General features: G+C 42.2%; 1 protein-coding gene across 3 annotated transcripts in view; it reads right to left on the bottom strand.

The window, feature by feature from the left end:
* The window catches only part of LOC126386503 (tensin-2-like), a 38,769-nt gene that overhangs the window by 10,111 nt on the left and 15,144 nt on the right, over window positions 1-13,514 (bottom strand). For 2 of the 3 annotated variants that reach the window (XM_050038896.1, XM_050038898.1), the window contains exons 4-14: window positions 4,712-4,744; window positions 4,560-4,609; window positions 4,234-4,417; window positions 3,888-3,938; window positions 3,655-3,777; window positions 3,490-3,554; window positions 1,810-1,893; window positions 1,586-1,698; window positions 1,366-1,426; window positions 1,011-1,086; window positions 380-509 (exon numbers count right to left, since the gene is read on the bottom strand). In XM_050038896.1, the coding sequence (XP_049894853.1) occupies window positions 380-509; window positions 1,011-1,086; window positions 1,366-1,426; window positions 1,586-1,698; window positions 1,810-1,893; window positions 3,490-3,554; window positions 3,655-3,777; window positions 3,888-3,938; window positions 4,234-4,417; window positions 4,560-4,609; window positions 4,712-4,744 (970 nt within the window). Of the gene's footprint in view, window positions 1-379; window positions 510-1,010; window positions 1,087-1,365; window positions 1,427-1,585; window positions 1,699-1,809; window positions 1,894-3,489; window positions 3,555-3,654; window positions 3,778-3,887; window positions 3,939-4,233; window positions 4,418-4,559; window positions 4,610-4,711; window positions 4,745-13,321; window positions 13,392-13,514 lie in introns of those variants that run through there. The other variant, XM_050038899.1, reaches the window with a different exon arrangement.

Genomic DNA, 13,514 nt, shown 5'->3' with positions numbered 1-13,514 from the left:
TCAGGGACCTCCATCTGAAAAAAATTTGGATGTTAGATATGACGAAGACCAGAACTCTTTAGTTGTCATTTACAGTGGAGGAGATAAGTGTTGAGGAAGTGAAACCTAAGGTGAGATCAGAATGGTCACTCTTATGACTCACAGTGAAAATAAACTTATCCCCATTTTTCTGGGGACCCCTGCAACTTCCTCAAGGATCCCTGGTTGAGAACCACTGGTCTAAACAACCTTCCAGTAGTGATGTATTGCTAATGTTTTCCTTATGCATATATGTAGCATAATCTCCCTTCACAATACTCTCTTCTGTAATTTCTTCATGACCTAAACTGAAAATTCTACCTTTTATTTAATGCATTTCCTACAAAACTGTTTTTCATACCTGTGCAGGCCAGATCCAGTTCAGTCTTGCCAAACCACAGCTGGGCTCCGTGGACGGTACAGGTATGGAACTGGACTCTGAACACCACCTCCCTCTCTGCTGTTCTACTTCGCCGGTGGAAGCACTTCACCTGCAGAGGAGGATGACAGAGGTGTTCAGATACTAAAGCTCATTTCACACGGACTGTCTCAAAATGTTAACATATTAGCACAAAATGGTAAATCAAGTTTTAATGCGATCTCTTTTAGTTTTAGTAGTCTTTTTAGTTGGATCATGCATGTTTGGTGCGTGTTGCTGCCGTGGCAACTGATTACCCTCCAGGACAAATAAACTACTTGCATGTCTATCTAGGTCTTTAATGGCTCTGAATATCTTTACCCACTCAAAGAGGCATGCAAGACAGCGTAAGAAAATAATCAGGTATGCGTGTTCATAGTCTACAGAGAATTTGTAGCGTAAGTGGTTTAATCTAAGTCAGAGGAGAATTTTATTCATGTGTTTTTAAAAGCAGCTTAGTAAACAATTGAGGTTTTGCAGTAATTGCAGTGATGCACTGTAGTTGTGGATATGGATAGGATTAAAATTAAAGCAAGGTTTCCAATTAGTAACATATGATTCAACTGTTTCTCACCATGATGTCCCCCTTTAATAAGAGTGCTGGCTCCATAGTCACACACAGTTTCCTCGCCCTGGAGCTCTGGGGATCACTGGACACACACACACACACACACACACACACATACACAGAATTTAAAATATGGCCACACCAGTTTAAAACCCACATAAAACCAGTCAAAACATGTCTCAGTTGGGTAAAACAGTGGTAAACAATGTTCACTTTAAAATAAGCACAGAGCAGCCTACACCTAAACAAAGACTGCGGCCTGTATAGACAACATCCGTCAGTGGGACAGGGGAAGGAAAAGTGTCTGCCCGCAGGAGGTGAGCTGAATACGCAGTCACTGGACTACTGGCCGTGTACTTACTAGACGCCTGAGGTGTAGACAAGCTGTAGAGACTGGTAGATTTTCAGGAATGGATAGAAACCTGAAGAGACAGGGGGAGGGGGAGAGTTTGCAGACAAAGGCTTTATTGTTTTTTTTTCCCTTCAGCATTGTAAAACTCTTTTTGTTCACTATCCAAAGCTAAGACTTCCCATCACTGCCCTGCAAGCTATTATACAACATTAGTTTGTGTTAAACTGACCTCCTCCTGCCTGGAAGTTTGGTAGTGATGGAATGAGGATCTGGTGGAGGAACAGAGGACTGCTGTTCATTTTGATGGTGCCTGACAGCAACCCACCAAAGTAGTAGATGTACCTGAAGAAGAGAGGTGAGGAAATACAGTGATGATGACAGCATGGAGCGATGACAGTGGCAACACAAGCAGTGTTAGGTAGCAGAAGAAGAAGATATATGAGTGTGCCCCACCTGTTCTGAGAGGGCTGTAGGGAAGAGGAGACTTTGTCTTCACAGAACTTTCTCATTGCGAGAGTGGTGAGAGCCTGATCCGCTCTGTGGACACAACCAGAGGTATGTTAATAAATGCTTTAGCACAGATCTGTGCAAGCAGAAATTAGGAAGTATTAGTAAGTGTTTTGAGGTGTGCGCCTTGAGTAAAGCATTACTGTTATTGGTGACTTTGGCTACAAATTTAGTCTATAGGCTCTTTGGACCATCACATTTTCTCTATTTAGAGCTTGCCAATAATACCAGAATGTGAAAGCAAAGCTGAAATGATAGTTGACTAGCAAATTATTTGTCAAAAATTTGATTAAATGTTAAAGTTCAACTGCATTGGTTTCAGCCTCTCAAATTGAACTTTTGCAAGTTTGCTTAGACTAAACAGAATATCTTTGGGTACTGCAATTTAAATATGTCAACTGGGGCTCTGGGAAATTGGGACATTTTGTAACTACTTTTGAACATTATATAGACCCAGTGCTTATTGATGCTGATTATCCAATAATAAAAAGTATCATTAATTCCAGCCCTACAGTGATCACATTGGCCAAGCTATCACTGACAGTAATCAAAGATGGCCTTTGCGTTGATGAAAACAAATTATGGAAGCTGAGAGCAGCTGTGCTTGCAATTATTTTTTTTTTAATGCTGTTATCTGGAGATCACAAGTTAATTATTTTGTTTAATAGAGATAACAGAGTTTGTTTTCTTGTGATATTGTGCTTATTTTTGTCGACTCTTGAGAACGCAAAAGGTTACTCAACGACTACTGGTTACGATTATTTCGATTACTCAAGATAACAACATAATTTATGAGAAATGACTGACTGTTGTTTTCTCCAGACCCCGGGATTCAAGATTCAAGATGCTTTATTATCAATTCTACATTCATATAACAGACATACAAAGAATCTAAACAACGTTTCACTCTGAATTGACCCACAGTGCAGACAGTCCCAAAGGATAAGTATAAATAAGGAAGTCAAAGAGAATACACGAGGTAATACAGATATCAAAAATAAATGATTATAGAGCTTAAAGTTGAAAATGAGTGTCTGTTTAATTTGGTCACACTTGATTTCAGCCTCCAAGATCACTGTCACAGAGGATTCATAACTGACGGACTGATCTGAATGTTATCTCTAATTGAAAGACACAATGCAATTTCTTTCCCTTAATTAGACCTTGTTTGAAAAACAGTCTGATGCTAGATAAATAATGAGTACTCCTTGATCATACATTTTTTAGTTTAAATCAGTTGCTACAGTTGTCAAGAAGCCATCTACATATGCTGGCATAGCACTCTGATCTCTGATAAACATTTTAAGTAATGAAAGGAAACAGCATTTTGTTTCCTTGTGATAACGGATTAATACATTTGTTATCATGAGATAACAAAGCTCATTTTATCGAGATAATGAATGAGATAATGAAAACAAAATTATCTTGAGATAACAGCATTTAAAAAAATATTGCAAGCACGGCCATTCTCAGCTTCTGTGCACAGTTGTTGTAAGGTTGATAGAGATCCAATTTTTCTTGACTGAAATGTAGCTTTGATGGCAGGGTTACATTTAAATGGATAATGTATCTGAACACATGCTGGTATAAGGATTGCCTTGTTAGATTAATAATGAAGCAGATTACCCAGCTGATATCTTGCTGTAGTGCATGTAGGCTGCCACAATGACCCCCGTCTTCCCTTTGTTTCCCTGTCAGAACACACATCAAAGCGACAATGAAAAAACTCTCCCCACGGATTCAGATTTTCTCACAGCAAAGCAAGCACACGTGGATTCAGGCCGCACTGACCTTGCAGTGGAGGACCACCACATTCTGGGGGTCAGAGGTCAGCCAGGTCTCCATGGCTTTACAAACAGCACAAATCCTGTCCAGAGGTGGGGCGTGAACATCAGGCCAGCCGTAGTCCTGCACCTGAACCGCAGAGGAGGAAAGACGTTTCAAAATCTGGTTTTCGAATAAGTCAAACCTGTCCATTAACCTTGAGGTGATCTGTCATCTTTAAGCATGTGAATACTTCATACCTTTGGGTTAAGTCTGGTGATGTCGTGTCTCTTCTCTGATAAATTAAGTAGCTGGAAAAGGCAGACACATAAGATGATATCACAAATCTGTTTTACATACTGTTTTCACAAACTCTGCAAAAAATACTGATTTAAAGGACACAGTGTAATGAAGGATGTGGTAGTTTATAGACCTTATCAAGGCCTTAAAGCAGTGACCTTTCAGGATAGTTACACAAATATGCAAATAAAACCCATTTCATTTGTTTAATAAAACTTTTAATAGCAGCTATGACCTCATTATTTGATCCTTTTAAGAGACCTTTTACAACAGTAAGTTTATATTGTTTGCAGTTTTATGACTAACCAAGAACTTGTCTTGGTGCTTGGATTTCAGCATGGAGGCCACTTCTTGTAGGTTTCTACGATACCGCTGCTCCTCCAGGTCCGGCAGGAAGAAGACAGAGATGATCCTCTCTGTGATGTAGGTGAGGTCAAAGTCGTAGTGGCGCTCCATCACGTGCTCCATCACTTGTTCCACACTTTTACTCCTGGACATTGTGAGAGTCCATTGTTCAGTTGTTTGTTCATTAAGACGAATCAAAGTTTAAGCTCCTTAATGTTTATTTTACTGTGCATCTTATATATATATGACTTTCTTTTGTTTGATGTGTAATTCAGGCTTCTTGGTACCTTGGTATGGAGCCTCTCTTCTTCTGTTGTGTAGATTTAATGGAGCCGTGCTGAGAAACAGTCACAAAAGAGTGAGTGTGCTGCAGTAATTAATTGCATTACATCCACACAGTCTATGATTACATCATACTAAACTACATGCACACACTTACCAGGTCTGGTGTTGAGGAACAGGTGGGAGTCACCTGAAAGGAAATGAGCACATAATTGGTTTTTGCAGCAGTCACATAACCATATGCGCGCACACACACTCAAACACACTGGGAATGTACTGACACATGCCAAGTCATGTGTTTGGTTTAACGCTCTTGGTCGTGCTCCAGCAGCACAGATGAAGGGATGGAGGGATGAGGAGGAAGGATGAAGAACTGATAGAGAGGACGGTAAGATTCATTCTCACTTTCTTTATGTCATCCGCTGCAGCTGGTTTGAAGGAGAGGCTGTCAGCACAGATCTGGCTGTTCCACATGACAGGTTAGTGACGCATGATGTCAGACACGCACACACAGACTGGTGCACACCAACAAAGAAGGTCAAACAAGCGCCTGCACACATATTTGCAGAAATGTAAGAAACTTGAGGACGTTGTACTGTCTTTTTTTTTTTGGAATGCATCTTTCGCACTGACTGGTGTTTATTGTGCTGACCAGGCAGCGCTCACTATAACAAGAGATGCTCAATAAAAGTGATTGATTGTGTTTTCTGCCTCGTAAAGAAGAAGAAGGAGAGGAGTGAGAGGGATAAAGTTTACTGGAGGAAGTCTCTACATGTGGCGAGCAGTCCTTGTACCCTGCCGGTGAGCCAACAGTAAATTGTCAAAACCACAAACACACGCACACACACACATACACAGTAAGAAAAAGAGAGGGAAGCTGAGGTCATTCAAACTGACTACAGCCACTACTGGACTGTTTATTATGAGGATGACAGTTGACCCTGAAGTGACAAGCTCGGAGAAACTGGAATGTCGGTGCATGTTTTAGGTTTGTGACTCATTCGATGGTCTCCTGAGATGAAACACTTCACAATGCAAATCAAATTTGATTTAAAACAAGAAATGCATTGATAACACAGCCTAGCAAACGGAAAATGAAAGAAAGGAGTCCGACGTTGAGTACTGCAGCACAACTACAGGCTCCAACTGTAAACCTAGACAGGTGACACCCTGTCAACTTTTGCCCTTTAACCCTTTTCATGAGATTGATTGACAGCTGAGCTGCCCTCTGCGGCTGAGTGCTGACAGGTGTCAGACAACAGGTTAACAAGTCAAATGCCTGCAATCACAATGATCTACAACTGAGGAAAACAACAGCGACTGAGCAGAAATACACTACAAGTTGAGGTATGATCAGAGCTGTAAGACATTTTCACTCCCATGTTTTAGGTTGATGTCATAACTTCCAGGTAGATGTTGGCTCTCAGGGCTAATTTGTAAAACATCCCTGCTCTAACTTTGACAAAAATAAAGGCACCTAATGCTCACTACGGCTGATTGTCAAACAAGCTTTGATCTGAGCTCCAGATAAATTTAATTGTGAGGGTGTTTGATTTCAGTCGCTGACAGTCGAGGTTGATTTGTTTTTGTCTCTGCTCAGTAGGTGCTGAAGAGCCGCACGTCTCGTAGGCATGTCATGTCAGGGTGTCGGCGTCACAGACATTACATTGCTTAAATGACATCAAAACTCAGTGGTAAATTTTACCACAGTGAGGGGCTGCTACTGATCTTGCATCATGGTGCTCATGCAGCTTGTCAGAGAGAGACATTAATAGATGCACGATACTGATGTGAGCTGTAGTAAACGCTGGCAGCTGATTTGATTTGGCTGGTCAAGGCAGTCGGGGGGAGTCTGGGCCCACCCAGGAATACTGTGCTGTCGACCAGTGTCTGCCTGGAAGGCTCAGAATGAATACTAATAACTTATTTGATTGGTGGCTAATTGGTTAATTCTTGCACAACAACCATTATGGTCATTATGTGCTGTTAGTGAGATTAGTGTCAACAAGTATCTTCATTTCACTTTGTGTTAGTGCAACACATTTCTATGACATCAGCAATGGCAACCTGGAACATTAGATTTTCTTTAATAATGGACTATTGAAGCAAATCAGACACATAGTCTGAGTACATCCATCCACCCATTTTCAACTGCTTATCCAAAGCCTTGTCACCGGGGCAGCAGGCTGAACAAAGTATTCCAGACATCCCTTTCCCCAGCAACGCTTTCCAGCTCCTCCTGGGAGACCCTGAGGCGCTCCTAGGCCAGACGAGATATGTAATCCCTTCAGCGTCTTCTGAGTCTGCCCTGGGGCCTCCTACCAGTTAGACATGCCTGGAACACCTCTAACAAGAGGCGCCCAGGAGGCATCCTGATCAGATGCCCGAACCACCTCAACTGACCCCTTTCGACGCAAAGGAGCAGCAGCTCTACTCCGAGCTCCCTTGGGATGTCTGAGCTCCTTACGTTATCTCTAAGGCAGTAACTTCTGAGGGAACTCATTTTGGCTGCTTGTATCCGTGATCTCATTCTTTCGGTCATTAAAGCTCATCATGACCATAAGTGAGGGTTGGGATGTAGATGAACCAGTAAATCTAAAACTTTGCCTTGCTTTGCTGAAATTTAAATACTACTGACTTCACAGCACTGAATTATTTGACTCTGAAAACCATTCATCTGCATGTATTTGCTCTGGGGGCTCTGGTAAGTCATCCAGTTGAGCTGCCTGTGGATATTCTCATTTATCCAGGTCATAGTTATCTCAAGGCAATTGAATCGAACGCAACTGGACTTAGTTTTGTCTTAGAAGACGTTTTCCACACCAGTTTGTCAGACTAGTTCCAGCCTAGTCAGACAAGCATGAACTGATGAAGCCTCTTGGATGAGAGGTGAAACGTCTTCTAAGACAAAATTAAGTCCAGTTGTGTTCAATTCAATTTCCTTGAGATATCCAGTTGAGCTGTTTATGTGCAATTGATTGGACATAAACATTCAGTCTTGATTGCCTGCCATGTCCTGGGTAGCCCAGATGTTGCTTTTGAAAGTTTTTGGCTGTTAAAATTCAAATTCTTATGTCTCCTACTTGCTTTCATAATCGTCCAAAATGACACGAGTACAAAAAGATGCTTTTAATATTACATGGAGTAAACCCAAGTAACAGCTTTCCTATTTCACACCACACACACAGGAAATGGCAAATGACATTTCAAAGGGGAGAACGGAGAAAGTTTTGGACAATGTGAAGAGGGAAAAAAGAGCAGAAACATAAACAGACATGTGATCCATGGCGGAATGAGTAAAAGGAGGCGTGAAGGGGAAAACGGCATGCTGTAATTGGTTACTGCGTGGAAGAGAACATTCAAGAAAATGTGCAACTGCTGAACCGACAAGATGTTGTCATGACGTGATTTTTGTCATGCAGGTCTCATACAGACTGACAGCTGAAATTCTAACACTCTGTAATTTGTAATTTATGTTTTTTAAATGATCTCTTTGGTCTTAAGTCATTTCTTCTCACATTCCACCACAGCAGAAGAATAATCTGTACTCTCCAGTGTGTTAATGTACAACGACAGATCACAGACATGTTCAAAAACCTTCTGTAGGAAATAAAAGAGCTTCAGCCATAGGGTAGAGCTCCTCTCTTAATAGGCTTAATAATGGTAGTTAAGTGTATAAAGTGGTCGGCTCCAGGAAGGAACAGTAGGAGACAGATACAACATGCACATGTGTACCCATGTGTAAACAAAAACACACACACATGTATGCAGAAGAAGACCAGGGTCGTACCGACATGCAGCAAAGAAGCAGAGGAGGAAGACACCAGAGTCAACAGGAAGCAATTTGCAACAGGATGTCAGCGGTGGTCAACCTAGGTTCACGCATGCACACGCACATACAAACACTGACACACACACACATGCAGAGTGTGTACACGTGTCTTTGGTGGCTCTGCCAGCCTCAGGGTCTTCATTAATGCATGTGGACTGTTCACTGGAGCCACTGGGAGTGGAGCCATCTGGTTCAGTTTGTCCTGTTCATCAGCTAGCATTTACTGAGGTGCCAATGACAGCAGTCAGGGACTGACTGACTGTTTAGTGGACTGGACGCCTGGTCTGTGAAGTGGTTAAATATGCTCTGTTCATCAAGTAACACTTTTCATTAATGCATTAAAGCAAAATGCCAAACATTCCCGAGTTTCAGCTCCAGTGTACTGCTGCCTTCCAGCACCTCTAAAAACTCACTCATCAACACATTATACTGTAGCATTTAAAGACGCTATTTGGACAGAGCCAGGCTGCCAATTTCACCCTGTTTTCAGATTTCATGTTAAACTAAGCTAAGCTAACCAGCTGCTCACTCCAGCTTCATACTAAACCAAGAAATACGAGAGTGATACTGATTTTCTCAACTCTAGAAACAAAAGAAAATACATGTATTTCCCAGAATGTCTACCTATTGTTTCAGGGACAGTAGAGCTATTTATCAATCTAGATTGTTTTGGTTTGAGTGTTGGAGATATTGTCCGTAGAGATGTCTGCCTTATCTTAAATATAATGGAACTAGATGGCACTCAGCTTGTGGAACTCAAAGTGCTGAACAAAACAAAAAGAAAAAAATTATTTGAAAAACTCAACAGCAATGTCTCTTTCCAGAAATCGTGACCCAGTTGCTCAAGATAATCCACAGAGATTGTTGTGAGCAGTTTCATGTAGGAAGTATTTTCTTTCTACCGAACTACACCCACCTACCGTATCACTATGCAGACAGAAGCGTCATGATTTCACAAGTTTTTCATATATATATTACTGCTGCTCCTTAGAGAGCTACAAGTTGAGTGCCATCTCTTTTCATTGTATTTGAGAGCAACACATTCTTAGTCTGACCTCGTCACATACTGACGTTTGGTCATGGACTTTCTACATCCACATACACCTGCCCCACTCGGACTTTCACAACCTAACTCTCGTACTTGTCCCGCTGCGTTTCCCCCTGATGCTGCTGGGCACCATTAAACTACAACAGCAACCGGCGGCATATCATGCCGATGTTTAAGGACTCCTTTCTTCATTGGTGACTGAGACTGCAAGTCACTGCCCAAGTGCCAGATTTTGACGACTTCTGAGTGAGACCGGTCTCTTGAGAGAAGGCAGACATCTCTATGGTCAATATCTCCACCACAACTATTTTCCTTCTACTGAACTATACCCACCAACTGTATCATTGGGCAGAAGGAAGAGTGTATCTACTCATTGACGGGAGGCTTGTGACAGCACAAGATGTAAACATTAATGGCGTCCTCCCTGATTGAGCTGTAACATTAGCTAGCTTAGTGATGCTAGGTGAGCTAGCAGTAGGTGCACGCTTCCTTCTGTGCGGTGATACGGTTGCCGGATGTAGTTTGGTAGAGAGAAAGTACTTCCTACATCAAACTGCTCACGTCAAGGTCTGTGGATAATTGGGAGTAACCTTGTCATGATTTCTGGAAAAAGACATTGCTGTTGAGTTTTTCAAGAGCCACAAATCAAGCACCTTGTAGTGGGCAATATTTCCAACACTAGGCAACTCACACCAAGACAATCTAGACTGTTAAACAGTACTACAGGTAATGGAAAGTATTTTTGATTTTGGTGTGAACTGTGCCTTCAAGACATAATCTTGGGCTCTGGGAAATTGTGATGGGATTTTTCACTGCTTCTGACATTTACAGCCTATTTGATCAGCAACATATTGATTGATTAGATCAATCAGAATTAATCTATATTAAAACTTCACTGAGTAAAAGTGAATCTTGATTAAGAGTTTCCTGGCTGCTCCACAACAGAGTGACTGTGGCGCAAATCCTAAAAGTTGTCGCTGCCACATCTTGAATCATCACCCCTATTCCAGGGAGAGAAAATCCAGCACCGAGATCTGCTGGAGCAGCTGAGTCAGTTACGGGGAAGCGGGAGATAAATGTGAGTGTTTGAGACACGGGCTTCGGTATGCCATCCAGGAGGAGCGAGTTTCATTCTGACAGTCTACTCAGAGCTGACATCACACTCTGAAGAGGGAGAAGTGAGTAAGCCTTTCCCGTTTGAAAGTGGAAAAGCAAAATAACCACGGCTTATTCCAAGTTCCATACCCTCACAAAAAGACGCTAAAGGCCAAAGTCCACTGAAAGCTTAAAAAAAACTCTGAGGCTTTTTGGAGGTTTTTTTGGAGCACAGACTGTTAACATTTCACCCAGGGTACCAGAGGGCAAATTTAGGAGTGGCTGTGATTTAGGAGGCTTCACATGAAAGTATGGCATCCCCTCTCTTTCTTCTCATTATCGCTCTGCCTTTCTTCCGTTTTCTCTCATCTTTGATCCCTCATTTCTGCATTTCCTAACCCCTGCAGTCCGTCACTCCCCCTCTGCTTCCCCCGTTACTGCTACCTCACACTCTGCCCCTCTCTCTGCCTTTAGTGCCTGGAGACAGGATAACCACAATCATCTCTGCCGTGAGACACAAGTATGTGCTCCCACTGAATAAACAACATCAGATGACAAAGGACACCTCGATAAGCATCGTGCCTAGCAGGGGCAAGTCGCTATGTAACCGGCCCCAGAGAAGAAGGGAGCGAGAGGAAGCACGAATGGAGGCTCAAAGCAAAAACAAACTATCCAGAGAGTGGAGATAGAGATGGAGCTGAGAGGGAGGAAAAAAACATCAGGAAGAGGGAGAGGAGGAAAGAGAAACGCAGGCAGAAAGCGAGAGCGAGCGGTGCTCGGAAGAGAAATGTCAACAGCTGAACACACTGACCACTGACACACAGCAGAGAGATTTCACAGAGCTATTTTGATAGAGCCCCTTATTTTAGATCATACGTCCCTCTGAACACTTAAAGCCTCATTTTGTCTATTAGTCCATCAGTCATCTCACAAATCCACGTGCCTCTCTGGCAGCAGCGGTGACATTTTCAAGCAATCTGGCAATGGATTTGTGCTACAACTCTGCGTCTGACTGCAGCATGGCAACATAGATTTGTATTTTGGCCTTGGCGTTTTGCCTAGCAACATTTAACATCCAGAAAATGAAAAATAACACTAGTCAACATCCATCTAAAAATGACAAGCAACACTCAAATGAGCTCAAATTGTTTTAAAGACCCTGCCAAAATAAGAGTTGTGTAATTCCTGGAATATTAAACAAGGCTTGCTGTGCACCCATCACTTGGCTCAAGCTCTCAGGAAATGAAAAGCAAAGAGTAAATACAAACACTGTGCACGCATCTGTGTGTGTGCGTGTGTGTGCATGTGTGTGCGCACTGTCTCTGTAATACTACATTATTGATAAGACGAGTAGAGCAGTAAAATTTAATTAACCATGATGATTATTTGTACACAGCAACGCATCATGCAGGTGATGGCTATAAATAGCAGCAACAGTGTGACATCAATAAATCACCACCTTTGATCAAGTCACACAGACGTTCATCTGGCAAGATTATCTATCCAAGCACACATCCTACTGAGTTCTCCATCTCTATCGACTTAATGCTGTTTCTGCCTCCTCACTGATGTGCCATGGCACGTAGAGCCACCACAGGACAGCATGTCCACCCGGTCTCCCGTAGTGAGCCACAAACAACAGAAGAGGTGGAAAAACATGACACTTGTTGCTCAAGAAACTGACAACACTGGGACAAGAGCTAGAGAGGTAAATCAGCCGTTATTAGCACACTGCAGATATATCAGTATCAGTGTATACGAAGGAGGAATAAGTAAAAACCAAACTTTGGGGTGTTTTAGAAACTCTCCCAGCTCCACTGGCAGTAACAAGGATTAATGAGCAACATTGAACATTGTTGAAACTTGCTCATTACATCAGCCCACAGTCCATACAGCATCATAATTGCTATATCAATTCATAAATCAGCATGAAACATTAGCACAACAGCTGCTGTTTGTGTGAGCAGCCATCTGTATTTCACTACGCAACATTAGGATCCATCAGATGATGTTAGGACAGCTGAGTGTGTCTCAGATAAAGCCATTTGTCTCTGTCAGGTGCCCTTTGGTCATAGATGCCTGTCCGTACACAATTCACAACACAAACATAGCGCTGACGTAGGTAGATACAGTAAAGAGATACAGTGGGAAAATGCATTCACACAGCAGAGTTGTGCAGAGTAATTAAAAAGTAAAAGTAAGAAAAGTTGTGCATGCAGATAGATGGACACTGGTGTGTGCAGACACTTGCAAGTGCACACACAAACAGACAGAGACATGCCCACAACACATCTAATCCATCCCAGAAATAGTCTGGCACATCTTGGCTGTAAATTTGACATAATTTGACATTTACAGGTATGTATAGTAGCATATAGACTAGGTAGAGTTTCCACAGTCTGCCAACCTGCATATAATAGTGAACTATCTCATTAAAAAGTAAATCTTTCACTCTCTGCTATTAAAAATTAAAATCTGTGTATTTTTTTGTAGGTCACAGCAGGAGTCTCCTCTTCATTTTCTGCACTTGCCTTAATCACAGTAAATGAAATCCTCTTTCTGGGCACAGCCAGCGCTCTCTGGCTACAGCTTTAATGGAATAATATGCAGAATCACATGCCGCATTATCAGAGAAAACACTGTGCGTGAAGAGGCTTTCAGGTTGTTAGATTGCCACTGAATAGGAAAGCAAAATACACAAAGTACATGAAAAGTTAATAACTGAGGAGCTGAGTATATATGAGTAAACTAAAGCCAGAGCTTCACTGAGTAAATACAGAGCGTGTTTTTACCTCTCAACAAGCAGCTTCAGTCTTTCCCTCTGCCTCTGAGCAGTCCTGTCTGTAGAGTGGGATACACTACCTCCCTCTCTCTGTCTCGTACAAGCTCTCTGCTCTCGCTCACCCGTTCCCTTTGCCTCCCTCCCTCTCTCACGATAACACACACACACTCCCACTGTGCCAGCAGCACATGCAACATAACGTT

The sequence above is a fragment of the Epinephelus moara genome, chromosome 24 (genome assembly GCF_006386435.1).
Source record: "Epinephelus moara isolate mb chromosome 24, YSFRI_EMoa_1.0, whole genome shotgun sequence".
Classification (NCBI taxonomy): Eukaryota; Metazoa; Chordata; class Actinopteri; order Perciformes; family Serranidae; genus Epinephelus; species Epinephelus moara.
Note: the sequence above shows the minus strand (reverse complement) of the source record. Positions and strands in the feature narration are given on the sequence as shown.